Genomic DNA, 22,937 nt, shown 5'->3' with positions numbered 1-22,937 from the left:
GACAGGATAAGCCTACATCGTACTCCATGCGCAAACTTGGCTCTCCTCCCCATGCTCAGGCATACAGCCGTGCCGGAGCGGAGTGGACCAGAAACTCTATGCATCCTGCAGTCAACATTCAGCCCATTTCCCATTGCAGCAGTATTGCATGGCACTCACCAATTCAGTCACGACGGCCTGGGCTTCAGCTGGCTCTGCAGCATGGCCACACGGGCATCACGCGTGCTGCAGCTAGCAACGTGGCCCTCGCTCAGCAGGTACCGCAGGCTTTTACCTACCTCTTGACCTGCACCTAACATTCTGCTACTGAAACAGCCAAGTTCTGCAGCTGGGGTGTGGGCGTGCTTTAAACACCGTTACCGTGACTCATAACAGGTCTGAGCCTTCACCTCCCACTGCCCCTCTGCGGCACCTGCGCTGTTCTGCAGCACAGCTGGGAGAAGTCACGGTGCAAACTGTTGCCATTCACAGTAGTTCTCCCTCCAACCCTGACGGAGTAGCAGTATTAAACACCAGCCAGGCAGGCTGGCAGCAAAGTCTTGGGGCTTTTCTTTTTTTTTTTTTCTTCTAAATTGGTTGGAAACGGAAGTGCTGAGGTACTAACAGGCTGACTCCCGTTCCTACCTCTGCCATCAGAGTGGTTCCAAAGAATGTTTGTCAATATGGTGGTAGGTGCTTTATATATATAAAAACTGGCTCATTGTTACAAGTAGCAGACTAGGAATAATTTCTTTAAAATATTCCCATGCAAAGACAACTGTTACAGTTTCATGTGTATTACATAGCTGCAGGTGAAGAGTGTAACAGTTCATGGAAACACTAACTGGACTCAACTATCACAGACTAGCCTGGAAATTAGTATTTAAAGTTAGGGTTGTTTGCTGTTGGGGTTTTTTTTTGGGGGGGGGGTTGTTGGGGTTTTTTTGGGGGGGGGGGTTGTTGGGGTTTTTTTTTTTAAATCCAAGACTTGCAACCATTTAAATATGTAGAAGTAGAGGCCCTAATACAAAAGAAAAAAATATCAGAACTCTCCACCATGTTGTGCCAGAACTGGACCCAGAAAGTGGCCATTGTGGCTATGAGAATTCAGTCTTTGAAAGATGGAAATGTATCTGCCAGTCATGAATCCAGTGGCAGGTTACTGTTCTTAATCTGAAACATTTCCCTACTTACGCAGCTGTTTCCAGGGACCAACAAAGCAGATTATGACTGGAGGACCAGTCAGCTGTACTGGGGAGAAGTAGCAGATGACCAAAATGAGCATACTTGAATGAAGCGCCTAAAAGTTCAATACCGGTTTTGGATGAATCTCACTGTCGATAACGTGGGACTTTCAGCCCTTGAACAGCAATCTGTGGGCAGGTACCTACTATCCTTCAGTCATAGCTGGGAAAGAATCCTGAAAAGCCGCACGCCTCTTCCCAAATGGCAGGAGTTAATGTCAGTGCTGCCTGGGGCTACCACAAGGCACGTGCCTTTCGATTTTGCTTATACCAAAGGCGGGGAAGAGGGGTAGTGAAAATTCTCTCTCCTCAGCTCATACTAACCTCCAAGCAAACCTCCAGCAAAGGCATGCTGCTTGCCGCCAAGGGGAGGGAGTGAGGCCGAACGCAATGAGGAGGCAGCATTCCCCTAACAGCTGTAATTGTAATATTTACATAGAAATATCAAACATTCAATAATGGCTTTTGCCCAATACCCATCAATGCAATAGGCATACACTTTACAGCAAGGAAAAAAATCCGCCATCACAAGTATTAAAAAGCTTGTGATGGTTGCGACCTAGACATATGAAGTGCTTCGGTTTCTGCTTCAGAGGAAATAGCCGTGCTGCTGCACCCGCAAACCATCCCATGGAAAACTTATTGCAGTGACAAAAACAAAAACACGTTTCTTAAGCTTTCTTCTGGCTTTTTAGACTTATTAATGTGAAGAGCTACATTTAAATTTAGCAGCAGTCTCATGTTTGATTTCCTCCAATCCTGTGATCATTATTAGCTTTGTAGTAAATAAAGTAATTCTTACCTGGGAAAGGGACAGAAAAAAAATGGCCCATGCATTTTTAGCAGTCAGCAAATGCACTGTTACAAGCTTTGGAATATTAAGACTCCTTTTGGAAAAAGAGACCCCTGTAACCCAGCCAAATAGAGATAAACATTTACATCCCTCACACACTTACTTGGTCTCCTTCATTTTCCAGCGCCCTCAACTCCTCAGCCAGGGGAGGGGAGGATACCAGCTCAGCACAAGAGGTCACTTTTCCAGCTGCTCCAGCAAAAGCTCCGTGGGCACCGCTGCTTTTCATGGCACCACTCCAAAGGCTACAGAGATGAAGCGTTAAGTGCCATGGCTGCTGGCAGGGGCGGGGAATGCATTGTTGTTTCTTATTATTTGTAGATTCCCAAATCTACAAATTTGAACTGTGAAACCAACCTGTAGCCCAGAGACAGGAATTCATTTTACTCTCCTTTACCTTCACACTTCATGAAGAAAAGCAGCTGCCAATAAAGGCCAAGACATACCGTGGGCAGATGGCTTAGAAAGATTCCCACCAACAATAAAGCCGAGTGCAAAGCACGGTCTCTTCACAACTGGTGGCATTTCCAACGGAAGATATCAAAACAGTAAGTCTGACTTCCAAGCTACTTGGCAAATAAGCATGGGTGGAAGAGAACTGTAACAGTCTGGAAGCTAAGTAAAAACTCCAGCGGCAAGAATGGAAGCAGCAGCAGCAAAAAGCGATGAATGAACCTGCCAGTTCCAAAGAAGTAAGTACACAGCCATTAGAAGTACCATGAGAAAATGAAAAAACTATCAGTTTACTTCTGATCAAGGCGTAGTTTACTGACAGATCAAGAGATCACATGATAAGATGTTTTACATAACATCAAGAATTTCACAGCATTACAGACCTCATTTGAGCTACAAAAGCAAGAGATTTTTGTATACGTCATGCTGACGTTTCTGGAGAGAAACCATAATGCAATTCTCAAATTTATTTGGACTGATTAGCAATAGCCATACTGCAGCAGCTGCCTTGCCATTGCTCAGCACCTTGTGTGCACAAACAGCATGAAAGATGTGACAGTACTGCGATTTTGCTGATATTTGTAGAATTACTTGACATGAAACATATTTAAGAAGGAAATTTAACTAAAAGGCAGCTGCTCTTTAAAAACGGCCAAATGAAACTCCAACAGTATATAGAAAGTTAGCAGAATGTATATTCACGTGACCATCAAGGACTATAAAGCTCAAAATCTCATTGAACAGTATTTGTTTTAAAATCACAAGAGGCCTGAAGTCATGAAAATGTTTTCGGAGCATTTGCCAATCCTCATCTGCTGAATCAAGGCACCTTTACGCCTTCCATCGTTCAGACTGTGAAACAAAAATCAATGCCCACGCTGCTGGTTCTGTTCAGCAGTCTCCCTCAAACATCCCTGAGATGGATGGTTACAATTGATCACACTGGACCCACAGCTGGAAAATTCATCTGTTCCTGGCTTGATAGGACATCACTTTCTGTCAGGTAAGTGTTTCCGAACAAGAGTAAAAATTACTTTCATAGTCCCAGCCATCTATTTCAATGAAGCTGAGCCACTGAGGAGGTTTAACAGCACATCCTGTTAGTCCTCAAGTGGTTTTGACAGGACTTCAACACTGATTTTTCTTTCCAGATTATTGCTTAGGACTGACCAAACTTGTGTTTTGGGTAAGTAGTAATTTTTCCATAGACTTTAATAGCAGCTGGATCAGAGACTAGAACACCCGCTAAGAGGTGTTCTAGCTCACTTCAGCTCCCAAGCAATGAATATGACAGCAGACAGATATGCTAATCAAGAACCGAGAATAAAGGAGTACCATAAAAACTCCTTTCGCTCTTCACTCCCTCCTCCAGCATACTTGGAGCTGTGAGGAAATGCAGGCTATTTGCTTCAGTGCACGGAGTGGTAAAAAAAATGCATCAGTACCTGGAGACTTTTTGAGAAAAAATAAGTATTTTACAGTTCAAGAACTTGAAATGTTCATCTACAGTGTGGTGCTTTAAACTCTTGTGGAAAAACAATCCTAGAAATGCACATCAAAATCTTCAACAAAATCCATGTCTCACACTTCTTGTGGAATAACCAGGAATTTGGATGCAGCAGCAGGATTCAGTTGCGGGAGAAACTGACACAAAAGGAGGATGTAAAGCCTGCGGTGTAATGCCTAAAATGACATGAAATGCTGCTGATCCAACATCTGAAAGTCTAAAATCTTCACCTAGCCTTAGCTGACTGCTGACTCCTGTCGTACAGCATCTTCACCTAGTGTTTATCTGAAGAGACAAGATGATATTCAGTAAGTACCTGATACACTTTTACATCACATTAAGTTTTGAATCTCTTGCTTTAGTGCTTCTCACCATACGTGTATAGACGGTATTGTAAGAATTGAATCAAAACTTTTATTCCTTTAGGGGCCCTGAGATGCAAGGAACAGTAACTGGAAGAAAGTAAAAGTAAAAAAAGTAAGTGCTTACATTTATTTCCTAAATAAAACACGGTCATGTTTTTGTAAGTAGCACACTTTTTGACTAAGGAGATTGGTCTGCAAACCCTTGACCACCTGAGTAAACTTGTTAGCTCAGGTGTTGATAATAAAATCTGATCTTGTGGGCCTTAGAGAAACAATGTATTTATTTGCTCTATAATAGTATTCTGAAGAAAGCCACCTATTTGGTTACGGAAAGGTTTATGAAAGCCAAAAATACAACAGCAGATAGTTACTGCGAAGTCGTTTGTTATAAATGCCTGGTTAAGCGAAATGGACCCTGTACAGTATTCAGCAAAGCATGAGACCTCACGAGTAGCGATTTCCTGAAAGAAAAGCAGCTGAGTACAGCCAAGATTGAGACAGCAGCTGAAAACGCACCCTGATCAAGGACAGCAGCTAGAGCGCACGTCGTACCAACGCAGCTCTAAAGAACGGTTTGCTAAGTCAGTCTTTTGGCCGTACAGTGCAGCTTTTTCTCTCTCTCACTTCCTGTACCACTGCTGCCCTGGTCTACAGAAAGATATGTACGTATTTGTTCTCGCAAGGTCGTAACAGGAACGGAAGCGTGGAAGGAGTCCACCAACCACAGAGAACGGACACCTGTTTAGACCTCGTATTTGCACTCCACTTCTGAACCTCAACCTAGATTTCCAATTGATGGCCAGATTAAAAGGCATAAAGTTGTCCATCTCTGGGGAAGAGGACACTTGGCAAGAACCTTCCCGAAATTCAACAAAAAACAAAATAATTTTTTTTTTAATTAAAAAAACTAAACAAACAACATGCAGCACTCACAGGCCATTAGAGAACTCCGAGTTAACATCTCCACACCTGTATTGTGGAGCAGGAAGAGGGGGAAAAGAGTACAGACCAAGTATATGGAAAAGTAAAGTGAGAACAAAACATCCAATGGAAGTTGCACTCCCACATACAGAAAAAATTGATCTTTTAAACACCTTGAGTAAGGAAAAAAAAAAATCCATTACATCTACACACCCAGTGCTATTTTACCTACTAGGCTGAAGTAATTCTCGGGTCAAAATTGCACTAACGTCTACGTGCAGATACAGAGCTGATGCAGAGTTTTAACATCTTTGAAAGTCCTGGAAAAAGCAGGATGTTTTATTTCCATGTATCACAATATTCTGCCAGAGTCAGGGAACGCCAGCATCAACTGAAAATTCCGCCAAAAACTTTCATCTAAGTAATGATTCCAACAACTCCCAAGAGGTTGGTTTGGTCTTTTTTTTTTTTTTCCCCCCCTTTTTTTTAACAGCTTGTTACTCAACCCTAGAACAAGTTCACAACCTAATTATTATTTCCTCCTCCTTCTCCCACTCATAAACATGCAAGTATAACTCATTAATCCCCAGCATGCATTAGATTAATGAAAGCTCCTTAAAAATTGTTCTCAAATCACATTTCTTACACTCTGATGGTATACATAATGTAGAGGCCACAGCCTTTATTTTCATTTACTGCAAGACTAATATTGAGAATACCTGGGTTTTTTAAGACATATGTTTGCCATAACTCTTACTTTATCTTCCAGCTGCTCTCTGAAGAACTGCCTGTTCTTCTGCAGTTAAGTTACCCTCTGTGAATCCCACGCCACTCTAGCTTCTTTTGTTACGTGTAGGTAATCCTGCACACATAGAAATTTCTCCGAGTAGTGCAGCAAACTTGCCAGTCTCCCAACCAAATCATTTTATCAGCTATTTCTAGACAGCAGTGGTAAAGCCTTTTAAATCAAATGATTAGGGTTTTGTAACTCGAGTTTGTACTCAAGATGAATTTTTCATCATAAAATAATTAAGTCATCAACTACCTAAAAAATTTTAAAAGCATTTGTAGTAACAGCAAGGCACAGATAAATTCTCTACTTCATCTTAACAATTTATACCATTAAAATACTTCAGTTGAAAGTGATATTAGTTTTATATAGTTTTATTATTGTTAGCTTATTATTAATTGCGGGCTTAGAACAGTACACTGACAAAGGATGCAGTACACATTTTGGTTTTGCTACCTAGACGAAAACAACCACGTAACTAAAGATGCAGTTAAGACGTAGGGAATTGTTTAACACATCTCGTGGCCTTCTCCTCAGCTGTTATGAATGACTAACATATATAGTGTAAGGCTCCTATAGGCAGAGCGATTAGCACCGTTTGTTATTAATGTTGTCAAACCTGACAAAGGATGCAGTACACATTTTGGTTTTGCTACCTAGACGAAAACAACCACGTAACTAAAGATGCAGTTAAGACGTAGGGAATTGTTTAACACATCTCGTGGCCTTCTCCTCAGCTGTTATGAATGACTAACATATATAGTGTAAGGCTCCTATAGGCAGAGCGATTAGCACCGTTTGTTATTAATGTTGTCAAACACTTGCCAGGCAAAAATTCCTCTTCCTGGCTAACTGGTTCAGACTTTAAAAGAGACTTATTTAAAACCTTCTACAATTCCATTTTGGCAGAACCTACAGAGGATCCTGACACACTTGCCAGGCAAAAATTCCTCTTCCTGGAACAGCTAACTGGTTCAGACTTTAAAAGAGACTTATTTAAAACCTTCTACAATTCCATTTTGGCAGAACCTACAGAGGATCCTGACATGCAGCTAAGGGGGATTGCTGGAGGGAAGAGGAGGAAGAGGCGGCTGATTCGACAAGGAGATGGGGTAGAAAAGACCATGAGCTAAGAACTAAGATGGGGTAAGCCTGACTTTCCACACTCCCTCCACTTACTCCATGCTCTTTCTGTAGGAAGGAATGGCAGAGACCACCCTGGCGTGAGAACACTCCGTTAGCCTGATCGGGAGCTTTAGGCACAGGCCACGCTGGCGCTATGGCAGCGAGGCAGAAAACAGGGCCTTTCATTTCTCAGTCGTCACGGCAGCTTCAGGCCAGCAGGGATAATTACCAGCTCGCTTTTGCCATCCTGGTTCAAGTTGAATCACAAATCCAAAACGCCAAGTTTGGTAATCTCAGCTGAGTTCTACTTTGCACAGCTATTTATATCAGGCATGTGGCATGGTCAAAAATCTCAGGATATCCAGCCATAGTGGTATTAATAGAACAAACATACATGGAGGCTTACTGCATTGGTTTTTCGGTTCTGCCTTTAGCTGGACAGTATACAAATGATGTGTGAAAGCAGAATAAACATGTTTCTATTCTGTTCACAGCGTATCTTCATTTGAAAACTGGCACCTACAGAAGCCTGACAAATCAAACGAAATGACTTTGCAGAGGGGCTGAACAGGCTCTGCCATGACAAGGCTATGATAATTGAGGGCACAGGAATTATTTCTCCAGTGACTGAGAACACGTGCTGCTGTTTCTGTATGGAACCACCCTCCTGAACTAATTAAAAAAGTTATTTCTTTTCTTGCGCTTCAAACTCTTTTAAGACACTGAATCCAGCTTTCATGGCATGCTCAGGTAAATCAGCCAAAGATTCCAAAGAGCATTTTATGAAACCAGTGCAGTTACTAGTAAACTAGCCCCTTTCTAAAAAGCAAGACCCTCAAAGGCCTCTCACTATTCCCCTCAGTTTCTGGGTATCGCTTGTGTTTTAAGAAGCAGAAGTTAACTGAAAGGGTGTACTGCAGTTCATGTTGTTGAACAAGAAAGCAGAAGATTCTCAAAAAAATGCTCAAATACTTGCACAAAAAAAAAAAAAAAAAGTGAGTTTTATGGGGGGGGTTCTGAGGAACGGCCTGACCTACGGTAGTACCTTCACCCCACAATGAACTGCACTACAATCTTCCCAGGAGTAGCAGCAGCACTGAAACAGACCTCATAATGAAGGGGCAGGTTTAGGGATAGTATTCCCTCCTGACACTCATAAATTAAGATACGTGCCTCAAAATGTAATCTCCGGGTTGCTGGCCTGACTTACAGAAGAAGAAGAAAAAAAAAAAAAAAAAATCAGTATCCAAAGGAAATTTTTCACAAGAATTAAAACAGAATTGTTTACAAAGCATTCTTAATTTTTCATCATCTCTTACATCTTGTACTTTTGTTAGTAGTACTTAGAAAAGCACCGCAAAAAATCTTTTATGCATTCTAAAATTGATGGTCTTTCCTGGGAAGTAACCACTCCATTTCATGACTTCAGAGAGGTATATTCTTACTGTGGCTTTTCAATATAGTTTCATGAAAGTAAAATAGTCTTACCTGGTAGAACTATGAGACCCTTTTCCTTCACAATTTACCTTTGTTCTGGAGAGGAGAATGAAGATTCGTCTTATTCAAAGTGTCAACTGACAATTTAAAGTAACAAACTTTTAAAGAAATTGTCCTTGGTAAACACCTGCATAATAACAATGAGTAGTTCTTCCAAACAGGTTCTCACAATGACAAGTTTTGCAGGCAAAGACACAGATTTTTCTCAGTCTATGATGTCACGTGTGAAGGGATAAAGTAATTGCACACCATTTGAAACCCTTTGCTTGTACACGAGGTAACACCAGCACCGTTACACGGCAGCGCACCTACGGCTCTGGTCAGTCTGATTCTGCTAAAGCTGTACTTGCTGAACTATGTGCTACGGATTTCAGGAAAAGAAATAAATAAATAAGCAAGCAAGCAAGCAAGCCAAGCTGCACAAGTCAAACTTTGACCTCATTCACACGACCAAAATTTCAGACTAGTAAGGCGCAATGCTTCCAAATATAAGAATATGGAAGAGTGGTGGAGAGGAGATACTCCAAGCATTAAATTGATTTGCAAAAGCGCAAGTACCAAAAAGAAAGCAAAGAGGATTTCAATTTTTACAGGCTACATGTTTCAGGAACAAATTTTCCTTTACATAAAGAATTCTTTACTGTATTTTTGGCAATCTAAAAGAGCCTTCTACTGAGGAACCGTTCCAGCAACAAGAATCAGCTGATCAACAAGGGTATGTCTCAAGTCCCTTGATATGGATGGAGGGGAGGTGGGGAGAGATCCATTTAGAAATTATTTTTTTGAGTCATTAAAGGATGAGCCATTCTAAAACGTTCAGTTAAGAACACACTTACTCGACTACTTTAAAACCCCATAGCAGCCTTTAGCATTTCAGATTCATGGTACAATATGCATATTAATTTTAACATTATCTGTTCAGACTGTCGCACATGTTTTATTGTTGCCATTTAAAGGATTCTAATAGGATGACACCATTGACAGCTTAACCTTTATTAAACTGTTGATACAAGATGATTCTTTTAGCATAAAGTCAGATGAAGACATTACAAAAATTATGTAGCTATTAATAGATTACAGATAAAACTATTTAAAAGAACATTCTCTTTACAATATTGGTCTTTTCTTTACAATTAGAGACCAGAAAAATGGGGGGTTTTTGTCATAATATTTTACTAAATTAGCATTTAAATAATACCTGAGAGACTTTCCAGAGAATATTAAAAGCTATGAACAATTAGCTCACTCAGAGTTAAATCTGAAGAATAAGCCTACGGTATTAACTGTTACTTATGATAGTATTGCTACTATTTGCTTTTAAAATCCAGGTACCCGGAAGCTTAAAGAGGTTGTAAAACACTGAAGTCAGCTCCAAGCCTTCTGTCTGTCTATAGTAACAATTCTGCTTCTCTCATATTTTTCACATACAAAAGATTGTTTAAATATGAATTAGGCCTCACAACGTAACTGGAAGGTAGGAAAGTGCCATTACCCTTTATACAGAGTAGAAACAGATTGTGGCTTGCTGAAAGGAAGAGGAAGCATGAGGTGGACAACTCCATGGGCTCAGGCATCCCATTTCACGTTCTGTCATAATACAGCATCTCTGATATTGCTCCAGCGCATTGTATTATTTTGATAGTTCTAACTACAATCATAATCACAAAGTAATTTAAAATCCTGATATTATTCAGAGAGAACAACATATGTTCCCAATCACAAGACCTAAACACGGAGCAGCAGATTTTAAAAAAGGAGATCTGTTGTACTGCAGTTGTTCTTGATCACTCAGTATAAAACCTTTGCTGACTTTACAGAAAGATCACATCATACCTGGACCTGGTTCTGTACCTGGACTTGCCAAAACACATTAAAATAACAGAAGTCAAATTCTGTTCTATGTATATCCACAGCCAATGGGATAGAAATTCTTGCCCCTGATTTCAAAGCCTTCCTGAGGACAGGAGAGCTTTGCAGCTTCCACATCTCACCCTATATCTAGCTGCTCAGCTAGAGTATTTGTGCGAGAAATAACAATAAATAAGAGTATATTGCTATGACTAAGAGATCTGCAAAGCATTCATGGTCCCAAGCCAAGAGCACAGGGCAGATTTGAAATATTAAGCTCCTTGATCAAAAGTTAAAAATAATCAGACAAGCTATTGGAATGGATGGAAGAAAGCTGTTTTCAGTGGGAAGGATTTTCTTGTTCCTTCTGGCGAGTAGACCATCAAAAGAAAACATTCGCCCACAAGTGTCAGAGTTATTCAGTATCATATCCCAAAATGGGTCCCAGCCATTTCTCCACCTCTGCCACGGACAAATTTTTCCTCAGTGCATAATCTTCAACCTGCAAAGGGACCACAAAACACGATGAAGATTTGGAAACCAAACAGCTTTTACTGTTTACAGAATTTTTTGGAACATCTGCTCACAAGGTGTTTTTGAATGCTGTAACACCACCGCAATGAACAGTGCAAGTTACCTGATCTTTACATATCTTGCCAACAGCGAAATATTTGGATTTGGGACTGGAAAAGTAGAGGCCAGAAACTGCAGAAGCAGGTGTCATTGCTAGTGATTCAGTTAAACCAATTCCTGGAAAAGAGAATGAGAATTTTCTTGTTCTCTGAATTGATAATAAGCATAAATTCAGAACCTTTTTTTGTGGGCAGCTTCAAGCAAGCTCAAAAACCAAGAAGCTTTCAGATGAAGTAAAAACAAAACCATTTGCCACTTGTTAACTATTAAAAAAATACACATAGCTTTAAATATATTGCAGACTTTCATTACAGTATTCCTGTAGAGTAACTGTACAGTTTGAAGGAAAAAGACATTTTGGCAAATGAAATGGGTAACTAGAGGTTTTGAAACACAGGAAGGTATTTTTGGAATTGTAGAAGTAGCAGTGAAATGACTGGCACGTAAAATATCAGATGAAAACAAATGGAATTCATTCCTTTTTTAAGAGTTACCATCTCAAGCTTTCTGTGGACCGGGAAATACACTGCTGAATTGGCTTTTTTCCTGTTTATATCTGGAATGTCTTCTTGCAACCATAAGGATGCTAGAGTTTTTCCTCTGTGCAGCAGAACCCTGTTTGCATGCAATCTGATAATTAGGGACATAACTCCTTTACCAAAGGCACTGGTAGTATTTTGCAAATTCTTCTTTGAATGAGGCAAAGTAAAAATGGCAATGAAAAGAGGCAGACAGCAACTCCCAGAACCGCTTCAGTTCGTTTTTTTATGTAGCTCTGTACCACCCAATTCGCTGTTTTGCTGGCATTTCAATCTTTCGTTCACATAAGAACAGTTTAAGAATCGTAGTAAAGCAGACAGAGGTACCTGTTGTTTCCTCAATGTTTGCAAGTTTCCACATGGCGAGTTTTTCTGTATGGTCAGGCTGGCTTGGATATCCAGGGGCAGGGCGAATTCCCTCATATTTAATTCTGCGTAGGTCAGAGAGATCTAGCTGCTCAGTACTACAGTAAGCCCAGAACTCCCTTCGAACCTTTTCATGGAGCTCCTCAGCAAATGCCTTGGAATAGAGTGCAAAGATTTTTTTTTTTTTTTTTAAACTTGTGCAGACTGATGCAATAGCTATCTGACGAAGACAATGATAAGAGACTTTCTCCCCATTCCCATTTTGATTCTTAAGGGAGCTCTTATCATAGGTGAGAAATTCGATAGCATTAAAATTCACATACAATACTTATTTTGCTAATTCAAGTATTTCAGTTTTTTCTCTTATTGGTAGACAGTGGTTTTTTGGTTGTCCTGTTTTAAAATCCTACGTACTCGAAGAGGTAAAGACGTGGACAAGTAACCGGAAAAGATGAAGTTCATTAGCCTACGGTAGCGATACATCATTAGAGCACTGAAGTCATTAGGTCTTGACTATCTAGGTATCTCGTCCAGGTCTAGCTATGGAAGGCCTCATCATTCTTGCATCCGTGCTAGTATCAGATGTAAGTGCCGCTGCTCTTTTTAGCAGAGGACCTTTCCTCTAGCTGAAAGCGGGCAACAGCTTTTCTTAACTGCTCTTACAGCTTACACTATTTTGCCAGCAATGGTTGCCTTCAGGAGAAATTTCCACTTCACTAATAATATCTTAATATTTGAACAGGCTGCCCAGGGAAGTGGTGGAGTCCCCATCCCTGGAGGTATTTAAAAGACGAGTAGATGAGGCACTTAGGGACATGGTTTAGTGGACATGGTGGTGTTGGGTTGACGGTTGGACTCGATGATCTTAGAGGTCTTTTCCAACCTCAATGATTCTATGATTCTATCTTTAGATGGCATCTAATAATAATTTCTGTGTTATAGCTTGAAATACACAACTAGAGCTAACCCCATTTGCATTGCACCAAAGTTGCTGTAAGTTTTAACATGGTTACTTCGGTGTAAGCATGCGGGCAGGCAGATGGGAATTAGAGGGGTAGGAGGAAAGGGACAGCATTTTCTAAACCACTTCAGTTAGAGCTTTAAGAGCATGTCTGTCTAAGCCTAAGGCATGTTAAGTCAAAAGACTTGTACCCTGGATACATCTGCATGGTCACCATTAAAGGCAGAAGGCATGTTTGCAATTCAAGAATATAATTGGTGGGTCACACCTGGGTCCAAACACATTCTCATGTAGGTAAAACAAGATTTGAAGATAGTTCTTTTTAAACAGTCATGCTTTAAAATCTACTAAATTCTATCCATCATCAAAACCCTCATAAAGAACTCAGAGATGCTTTTGCAGCTGGAAGAGATGGACAGCAGAGTCCACTCTGGCTCAGAAGAGGACTCTCCTCTCAAGACAATTTCAGTAGAACAAGTTAACTTTCAGATTTAATGCAGAGCATGCGTTACAGGCAACAGTCTAAGTTTATGCTAAAACTTGAAACAGCAACCTGTCAAGCAAATCTAGTACAGTCAGAAAATTTGCAAAGAAACGCATGATAAAACCTCATACCTCTGCTAACCGATCGCCAAGAGCCTTTACCATTATGATGTTGTATTCATCATCCTGTTTCCTAAATTCATTGCATAACTCATCTACACCAAAGCAGGCCACAGCAAACAGGCCTAAGTAGTCACAAATGCCAGAATCCAGTGGTGCTATGAAGTCAGAGAGGCAGTAATATGGATCCGTGCAGGCAGAGTCCTTTTCAGCCTAAAGTAACAAAAACAATGCAAGAAATCAGAACATTTTAAAAATATATTAAGTATTAGTGCACTATTAATCTAAAGACCAGTATTTTTAAGACTAAAGGGCTTAAGGCATTTCTGACAAACACCCAACTAGTCTTTGAGCCATGATGGCTTTCTTGTACTTGAATTAGAAGAAAAACACCTCTCTTACTCTGAGGGTGTTTGGATGACTGAAGAACAAAATGTCAAAGAAGAGAGATGCTGTGCTGAACACATATAGAAATGTTTTGCTTCTATTTACAGCTAGTAAGATTTAACATCTTATTCTGCAGACGAATTATTACGAAATAAGGAATGCTCTTGTGCCAACCACTGGGTAAGAGGAGGAATTTTCCATCTCTAGCACTCATACATTTGTTAGCAAAACTGACGGTCGATAGTTCGCATCCCAGTTATGCGAACTGCAGAGTTCTTCAGCAACTCCCAATTTAGAATGGCTGTGAGAGCTTATAAATGCTCCTAGTTTCTTATGCTACAAACTATGTGCCCAGTAATCCAGACAAAACAGCGCCCCAGGATGTAGGTTTACACTAGCCACACGCAAATACAAACAAAATGCATCTATCACTACTGAAAAGTTGAATCCCAAGCAAAGTTCAAGTGGGTTTATGGAAAGAGGAAATATCCCGCTCACTGGATCCTTTCCCAAAATGGAAAAAAGGGAACAGAAAGAGGTGACTGAATGCTGGCCATAGCACCTAATAAGAAGTTTTACAGTTGAGGATCATATCAGTGTATTCATTGTGGGAACATGACTGCTATTTTAAAAAGTGGCACAGCTCTTGTAAATCTACCCAACTTACAGAGAGATAAAAGTTAGTTCATGGCTATCACTTCGCTGAAGATTCCTCTCCAAGTTTTCTTATTCTATAACAATATTTTAACAATGCTTTCCACCCACTCCCAACTGCAGTTTAAAAAAATGAATAAACACACCACCACCACTGAAAAACAAAGAAAAATGGTCAACTGTTTCCCTAGTTTCTATAACCTACCAGGTTACAGAAAGTACCATAAAACTGAAGAAATATCCTTTTTCCACACAAGTGAAATCTATATTAATTTTAAGGTTCTTTTGTAATGATTACAGTTAAGGAAAATACTAAATGCATCTCCAACTTTTAGATTTACATCACATCCTTAATAGTGTCAATGTCATGGACAGAACTCTGTGTACTGAGAGGATCATTTTATGTAAGAAACAAGAGACAATAATTCTCTTCTATTTTGCTCTGGTGAAGCCTCTGCTGAATTACTACGTACACCAGATTGAAAGACATGCAGCTAAAATACGTAGAGTCCAGAACAGTACCCACAATAGCACAGTATTTCACAACATGCAGCTAAAATACGTAGAGTCCAGAAGAACAGTACCCACAATAGCACAGTGTTTCACGGCCTTAACCTTTGAGAAAAACCTGAATAAATTGGGAATATACAAGATAAAAAGACTAAGGAAAATAACAGTATTCCAATAGTAAAAACCATTACAAAAAGAACGTCAAATCAGATATTCTCCTCGGGAGAACCCTGGGAAAAGCCAGGAAAAGAAACTGTAGTAAACTTGATTTACATGGGAGATCAAAATGCTTAACTAGGTAGTAAGGCCCTGGAACAGCCCTGCCCGAATGCTTGTGAGAACAGTTTATATAAACATCTGCCATGGATTGTCAAGGTACACTAGATCCATCTCCATGCAACAGATAATCATTTCCAGGGAACTGGAACAGGTAAACTTAAAGTCATCTATTTCTTAGTACAGTTCTGCAATATTGGCACAGGACTGTCCTCATAGAAATGACTCTGAATATGTGAACTATGAAGAAGCCAAGTCAGAAGGTAGGGAAGAAGGAAAGGCAGAATATTTTGAAAACGTTCAATCTATCAAAATAAATGCAAATCCAGGTAAGTATGATTCAAGCACGAATACTTAAAATAATGATTCTCTCAATCAGAATTAGCAGCCAACTAACTAAACTGCCTCTTCACAAGAGGAATTTTACATAAAAATTAAGACTATCAAAAAAATTTCTCTCCATTGAGCTTTATTTTCTAAGTATTTTATTTATAAGCTTTTTAAACCTTTAACACATTCAAGCAGAATTTCTCATCTAAGGCAGAATCCAGGGATATTAGAGAATTAAGGTTCTAACTTAGCACACAGGATCCATGTGATGAATTTATACAGCACAGTGCCCTAGGACATCTTAAATATTAAAATGAAGACAGAAAATGCACGTCGTATCTGAAGATGTCAAATCTATAAAGCATTTTGTACAACTACAACAATGCAAAATACAACAAATAGTACAATACAAATACCTGGGTCATCACTAACAAGATCTTGTTATTACTGAAAGAAATGGCAAGACAACAGCTGCAGAGACAGCAGCTGCAGACATATTACAACAACCATTTTCTGCACAGATTTTAATAGGGCGCTTCTGTTAACATTCTTGCGATTCAGGAAAAATGAAAAAGTCACTTTATTTAACAGATGTTCTGTCATTGTACCTGTTGCCTCAAGCCATAAAATTTTGCTATTGGTTCTGAAGATCCCACTGCCTCTTCTACAGCATATAAATGGATATCATCTTGAACACTTTGAGCTGGCCAGAACCCAACCACACCTCTGGCTTGTAATTTCTTTTTATTAATTAACGTTTTCAGTAGTCTTTGAGCATCGTTATAAACTCTCTTTGCTTCTTCACCTATCAAAAAAAAAAAAAAAAAAGACAACCCTTTAGAAAAGGCATGTTTTCACAACTGGCTAAATGGGTTTAAGAATTGCTGAAGATTGGTTCACTTTCCACATAATTCTCCGATGACTGCAACAATCTGTCAGCTACAGCAAACAAGAGAGATAGCAGTGATTATGTCGATACAGTTGTAACAACATGTATCTTGGGGGAAAAAAAAAACAAAACAAAACCACCAAACATTTCAGCCAGCACCATTCTAGTAGAGGCAGAGGACACAGAATAAAATGAGCAGAGAACATGTGTGTGCACCTACATTTCCACAGTGCAGCAGATCCAGAACATTGATTTCAGTGTCACCCTTGCAGTTTCATCATGTATTTCAAGGCCTGCTGAATAGCTTCAAAAGGAGAAGAGCCCTCTTTGCCATCTTCACCCACAACGGGGACACAGATACATTAAGTGCTCTGCTGCCATTTTCTGTCATTAATATACCTCCCTGTGTTTTGGCAGGTGAATTCTAAATAAGATGATTGAGCATTTTCCCCATTTATTTTTCAGCCTCACATGCCAACACTTGGTTCAACAAGTGTTGCTTTAAACAAATTATTTCAGTGACACTAGCTTTCCATGTATTTTCATAATTTCAAAACATTCAGAATCTTAATGCAGCACAGCAGGTCTGTTAGGATTATTTACATGAAGTAAATGCAATTTCAATACTCACCTACAGTTTTATCATTAAAGACTTTAGGGAAACCCCGGTTGGGATACTTTCCCCGAAGTTGCCAGACATCAAAGAAAGGCTTCCAGTCAATGTATTCTACCAGCCTCTTCAGGTCATAATCTTCAAAGACTTTTCTGCAGAAGAATTTTGGTTTAACTGTAGGAATCAGAAGTACAATCTGACATGATGAAAATAATTTAATATTGCTCTTATACGTGCAGCATAACTGATGCTCACCAGCCTCCACCACTGCGGATGACCTCTTCCAAAGTAATTGTCTTAGAATTCTCACTGTCATATCGTTCCCAAGTCATATGATACTCTACAGTCACAATGTGATTAAAAAAAAAAAGGCATAAAAAGCATATAAAGTTGAAATAGAAAATTTAAGGCCTTTTGTAATTTCATATAAATCAAGACTTATTAGGTATTGGACTTCTGAACTTATTTCATTGGCCAAAACAGAAGACCAAAAAAAACCTACACAACTTATCAATACCTAACATTTTTTGGGCATATATCTTCCATATTTACAAATCCCGCTTTCTATACACATATTACATGCATACACTATATATAGCACATATTACGTGCTATGGTACTGTAGAATAGTTCTGTAAATTAACATGTAATTTAGAAGAACTTTTGCAACCACCACACACTTGTTCAGATGCACGTGCACAAGTGAAAAAGCGATGGAACTATGTTATGATGTAGCCACAAGCTTTGCGCTTGTCTGTGCTGTTCAATACTTTATAATACAAACTTTATTAAGATGAGCTATTGAAAATTAGCATCTTTTTGAGTCTTGTAAATGAAATGACAGAAAGCAGTGAAGTGTCAATGTTACTGCAGGATGCAACTTCTTTTGGAATGCTGTTTATACTTCTAGTCTCTAATTTAAAAAAAAAAAATCAAAACAAACTGGTACAGAAACTGATGGAGGAAGGGTAGGAAAAAGTTTAAGAAGGAATTTGATATAAATGCCATGTCACAACGTGTGTTTCCTAAGTATGGTATAGTAAGCTTTGCAATATAATGAGCCAGTCCGACATTGTTTTGCAAAACAGGCATTAGACTTATCTTTGATTATATGGTGTTATGGATAACTCCTTGGTTTAGGATTTTTTTTCCAATTTTTTTATTAACTATTAATTTATTTTTCAAATACTGTGAAAAATATATAGCAGAAACAGGACACTCAAATTTATGCAAAAAATAATCTCTGCTCAGACAGACACCTATTTACTCAAGTCATTACACTACTATATCCTTATTTACTCAAGTCATTACACTACTATATCCTGAAGTTTAATGAAGTATAATCTAGTTAAAAATATATATAAAATAAATACATAAAATAAAATAAAGGAAAGGCACAGCAACAACAAACAACAACATTTAAACTGACCTGGCTTATGGCCTGATAACCAGTCATTATGGAAACCTTTTCTTCTAGCTTGCTGCAGAGACAAGTATCTTCTTTCCTGTATGGACATAAAGGTTAGTTTCACAAAGCCAGCCATCCTTCAGACAGATAAACTGTAACTGTTGACTTGGTGGTAGAGTTTTACTCAAAATGGTCTTCGGGACAAATCTGAGAACACACAATTTCAGTTCCAACAACTCCCAGTTCACAAGTGTAAAGTAAGATTACATCACAGCCATGTCATTATTTTTTCCTGTATACTTCTAACGAAACTGGCCTATAAGATTTCTAGTTCCTCTGAATGACACCAGAAGTTCCTTTATTACTTGAAATTACATTAAAATACAGGTACGGCAAGATATTCTCCTACCGCCTGCAAAAAGCTTAGGATTGCAGTGACGCCACCACCAGTGACTGCAGCATGCCTCTGGGCAAATTACTGGCTCTTCTGAAAGGCACAGGAAATTTATAGCAACTTCAGTAAGGCCCATGAATTCTCTGCTGACCTCTGCTTAAAGGACAGTGCTGCGCTCACTGATCTCAACTTAGTGGACTGGTTCCCTGTGTGAAGACAGTCTTAAACTTGGTCAAGCCAAATGTTCTCAGCAGGAGGCCTCAAGCTTTCTCTTTCTTTATCAGGAGACCAGGTAAGAGCCAGATGACTTTCAGCTTGCTTCTCTGTCTATTTACAAAGACAGCCTCAGGAGTCCTATGTTATTTGTTTCCTGTTGTTAATTTGCACAGTCCATCTCCACATTTCATTGCTTCCTCCTCTTCACTTTCCTAAAATGGCAGCCTCAGCTCTCTTCTTTGAGACTGCTCAGATCCCTAACCTAAACAATATGAACACATCAGGAAAGCATGGTGTTGTAAAATACTCAATGGAGTGTGGCTTAGTACCAGGAAAAGCAACCAGTGCCATTTTAGTTACTCCAGTGTAGCTCCCCGTTTCCAGGTACTGCTCCAGGAGCGCACTGGTCTCCTGTAGGTTGGTTAAGTTGACATGACTGCCAGCTCCATGGAGATGTCCTAGATACCGCTGATAGCCCATTGAGGACAATCAAGAATTTGCCAAGCATGCGTTAAGACTCACACAGAATTTTCCCTTATAGGTTAGAAAATTTGATTTCATAAGCACTTCTGGAAGTTTTCCATCAATTCTACTGCATGTTTTAAATCAGCACAAATACACCTGAAGGCCTTCATAAGGAGCTGAAACTGAGAGTTAGTAATGAGGCAAGTACTAACCACTTCAAACAAGAAGAGAAGCTAAAGCAATTATATTTGTACCTTGAGAGACTCATAGTGTTCTTGCCTAATTTCTTCATATTCCTCTAATATTTCTTCAAAGAAATCATCCTTTACACTTTCGTCTAAGAGCTGGGAGCACTGAAAAAAAATAAAGAGAAAGCACTAAGTACAGACTGTAACATACCATAGGAAGGACAGAGTATGAACTTCAGACTAAGCTATCTGTCTTTCAAACTCGTATTTCCAATTACACTTGACAACACTAAACTAAGCCTTACAACTAATCTGCAAGCTAGGTTCAAAACATATTTAAGAATATGACTATTACTGAGAGTACTGCCCTACTACGCAAGTAATATTAGCAGAGCCAAGTCTGGCTCTGGAAAGACCTGGGAGAAGAATACTCCGAGACTTTAGAGACTGAATAGTCACAGAAACACCACACAGCTTGGCCTATTTCTTTCCAGCAGGTATTTGCCAGCTAAGACTACCCATTTGTCTGATAGAGAGAGCATCCATCCCAGAAAACTTCAGCCAGACGTTTCACAGTAGTAATGTTGCCATATCACTAACTTCAGAAGTATATCCAGAATAGAGAGAATAGCAGATGACATCTAACCCCATCGCCCTTCACCATAAGACATCTCAAAACCACAGTCAAGGACTCAGAATGAATCATGTCACCCTCACTAGAGAAATGGGCATTTAAATAAAGGTATCCAGTGACAATAATTGACACACGTCAGATGAGATAACCACGTGGCAGCAAAAAATAACTGAAGCAATAGTAGTTTAGAAACTGGTCTCTGTTGTGACTCTTCAATTTTCTGCCATAACATTAAGCCTTAGAGGAAAGGATGAGAGGCACAACAGAAAAACAGGGCATATATTTTTGCATGGATGAGAAACTATAATTTAGAACTTACAACCACAACACTCTTGGATGCATCCAGGACATGAATTACAGGTGCGCTATATCGTGGGGCAATTTTAACAGCTGTGTGTGTTCTTAAATGAAAAAGAAAAAGAGTGAGCATTTCACAACTGAAACAAACAAAAAAACCCAACCAAAACCACAACCACCAGACAAAACCCCCAGCAAAATAAATCCTGACTTAATGCATAGACCAGAACTTCAAAAGAAGAAAGCAATTCATCCATCTGCTATGCATGGATGATTAAACACAGATTTTAATAAGTACATAAGCACTTTTCTTCAAAGAGTATCAGAATGCTTCATAAATACTGTGCCAACTCACATTCCCTCACTGTCTTACCAGCTGACTGAAAATCAGCAACTCATTAGTTTGAGTCTCAGAAAATTCCAGTGAGAATGTTCCAAACTAAGCCTACCAAAAACTAACAATTTTTTCTTAATCTTTTTTGCTCATCTTATATTTTTCCCCTCCCACATGCTAGTTTCTGGGTCTATGGATTAGCATTAACATATTTCAGTGATGATTATTCCATTTCTATGATGCTCTACTTCAAAGCTGGAGGCACAAGCTCTCTACTCACCTGAAGAAGGAATTCTGCCAGTGGTCAATAAATATTACAAACTTGCACCTGCTTGGTCAGTCAAGTCATTCACATAAAAACCTCCCAATTCATCCAATTATTTAGCATTTACTCATATTCCAGTCCTCATGGAAATACTTCAGCATATAATGAAGAACCACTTCTATATTATAGTACTTTGTTGATCAAATTAAAGTTTGGAATCCTAAACTGAGGCCTAAGCTATCACGTGAAATGCAGCTGGCTACCCCTGTTGCTCAGAGTCCTGGCAAACTGTGCAAGCAAGTGCAGGAACGAAGACCTTGCAGGCCAAAGCTCCATTTGCTTTCTTGAATGCTAAGGTCAAACACCATTTTTTAAATTAATTTTAATCAGAACCCAGGAGGCAATCTTCCACAGCAAAGATAAGATCTCCTTTTTCTGCAGGTTCTGTCAAATACTTAAAGCACTTGGCCATGGAGGTTACTGACGACTGTGCAACGCAGCTGTGTAACCAACTGTCCAGGATCTTCCTAATTTGCTTCTAGGTGATGCACCTTTGGTCTTGGCAACTCTATTTTTTTTAGAAAAAGATATTGTATCTTCTATTTTGATAGGAACAAAGGAAACAAACAGGGCATGGTCCTACAATGGCACTGTATCAACTACTACATACTAATCTTATATTTTTTTAAAATAAACGTTACCACAACAAAACTGTCACCGTTATTTGTCAGCATCTGAGTTTACCAAAGCAGTATAGTAAGAATGCAAACATCATCATTATTGTAAGTTATGAAGAAACTCTATTATGTAGATTCTGTAGGCAAAATCCAGCCTCTCTCTCTTTCAAACTAACCTCACTTTCCACCCTTCCAAGTACTTATGGTCTCCTTATTCCAGATAACGATGTCTTACTTATTACAGAGAAAAAGTGCAGATGGTTCTTCATTAGCAACCTCTGACATGTACACAACCTTCCAGAATGCACACATGAGGTTAAACTTAAGACCGTGGAAGTAAAATTAAATATATATTACCAATCCAGTCTTCCATAAAGAATACGTTTACTTGACGTATATTTTATAGAAATTGTATGTGTCTGGGCATATGCATAAGTATGTATTTATATACAGTTCACATGAATAAAATTATTACTTATGTATACAAAATTATGCATCTATTCTTCAATAATTTCCATATTCAAGGATAAAACTAGTGCTGCCTTGCTGTTGGCTACATTCATCTCTGTGGATAAATTCTACAAAATTGTTTGATGCTGGTTATTTGACATCAGTTACTAGGCCACAATGCCCTGTGTACAAACACTAAAAAGATCTGAAGAAAGGGCTCTCCTAAGACTTCCACTTAGAATAAAGCCTTCCCCCCCCCCCCCTCT

At 39.2% G+C, this 22,937-nt stretch overlaps 1 protein-coding gene across 1 annotated transcript in view; it reads right to left on the bottom strand.

The window, feature by feature from the left end:
- Positions 1–9,722: 9,722 nt before the first annotated feature.
- The window catches only part of MTR (5-methyltetrahydrofolate-homocysteine methyltransferase), a 51,034-nt gene continuing 37,819 nt past the window's right edge, over positions 9,723–22,937 (bottom strand). Inside the window, exons 24-32 of the mRNA XM_019472710.1 lie at positions 20,968–21,049; positions 20,081–20,179; positions 18,773–18,848; positions 17,362–17,517; positions 16,450–16,646; positions 13,697–13,897; positions 12,082–12,274; positions 11,220–11,332; positions 9,723–11,084 (exon numbers count right to left, since the gene is read on the bottom strand). Of these exons, the coding sequence (XP_019328255.1) occupies positions 10,998–11,084; positions 11,220–11,332; positions 12,082–12,274; positions 13,697–13,897; positions 16,450–16,646; positions 17,362–17,517; positions 18,773–18,848; positions 20,081–20,179; positions 20,968–21,049 (1,204 nt within the window). The 3' untranslated portion in view covers positions 9,723–10,997. The remainder of the gene's footprint in view (positions 11,085–11,219; positions 11,333–12,081; positions 12,275–13,696; positions 13,898–16,449; positions 16,647–17,361; positions 17,518–18,772; positions 18,849–20,080; positions 20,180–20,967; positions 21,050–22,937) is intronic.

This window comes from Aptenodytes forsteri, unplaced genomic scaffold (assembly GCF_000699145.1).
Source record: "Aptenodytes forsteri isolate BGI_AS27 unplaced genomic scaffold, ASM69914v1 Scaffold132, whole genome shotgun sequence".
NCBI lineage: Eukaryota > Metazoa > Chordata > Aves > Sphenisciformes > Spheniscidae > Aptenodytes > Aptenodytes forsteri.
Note: the sequence above shows the minus strand (reverse complement) of the source record. Positions and strands in the feature narration are given on the sequence as shown.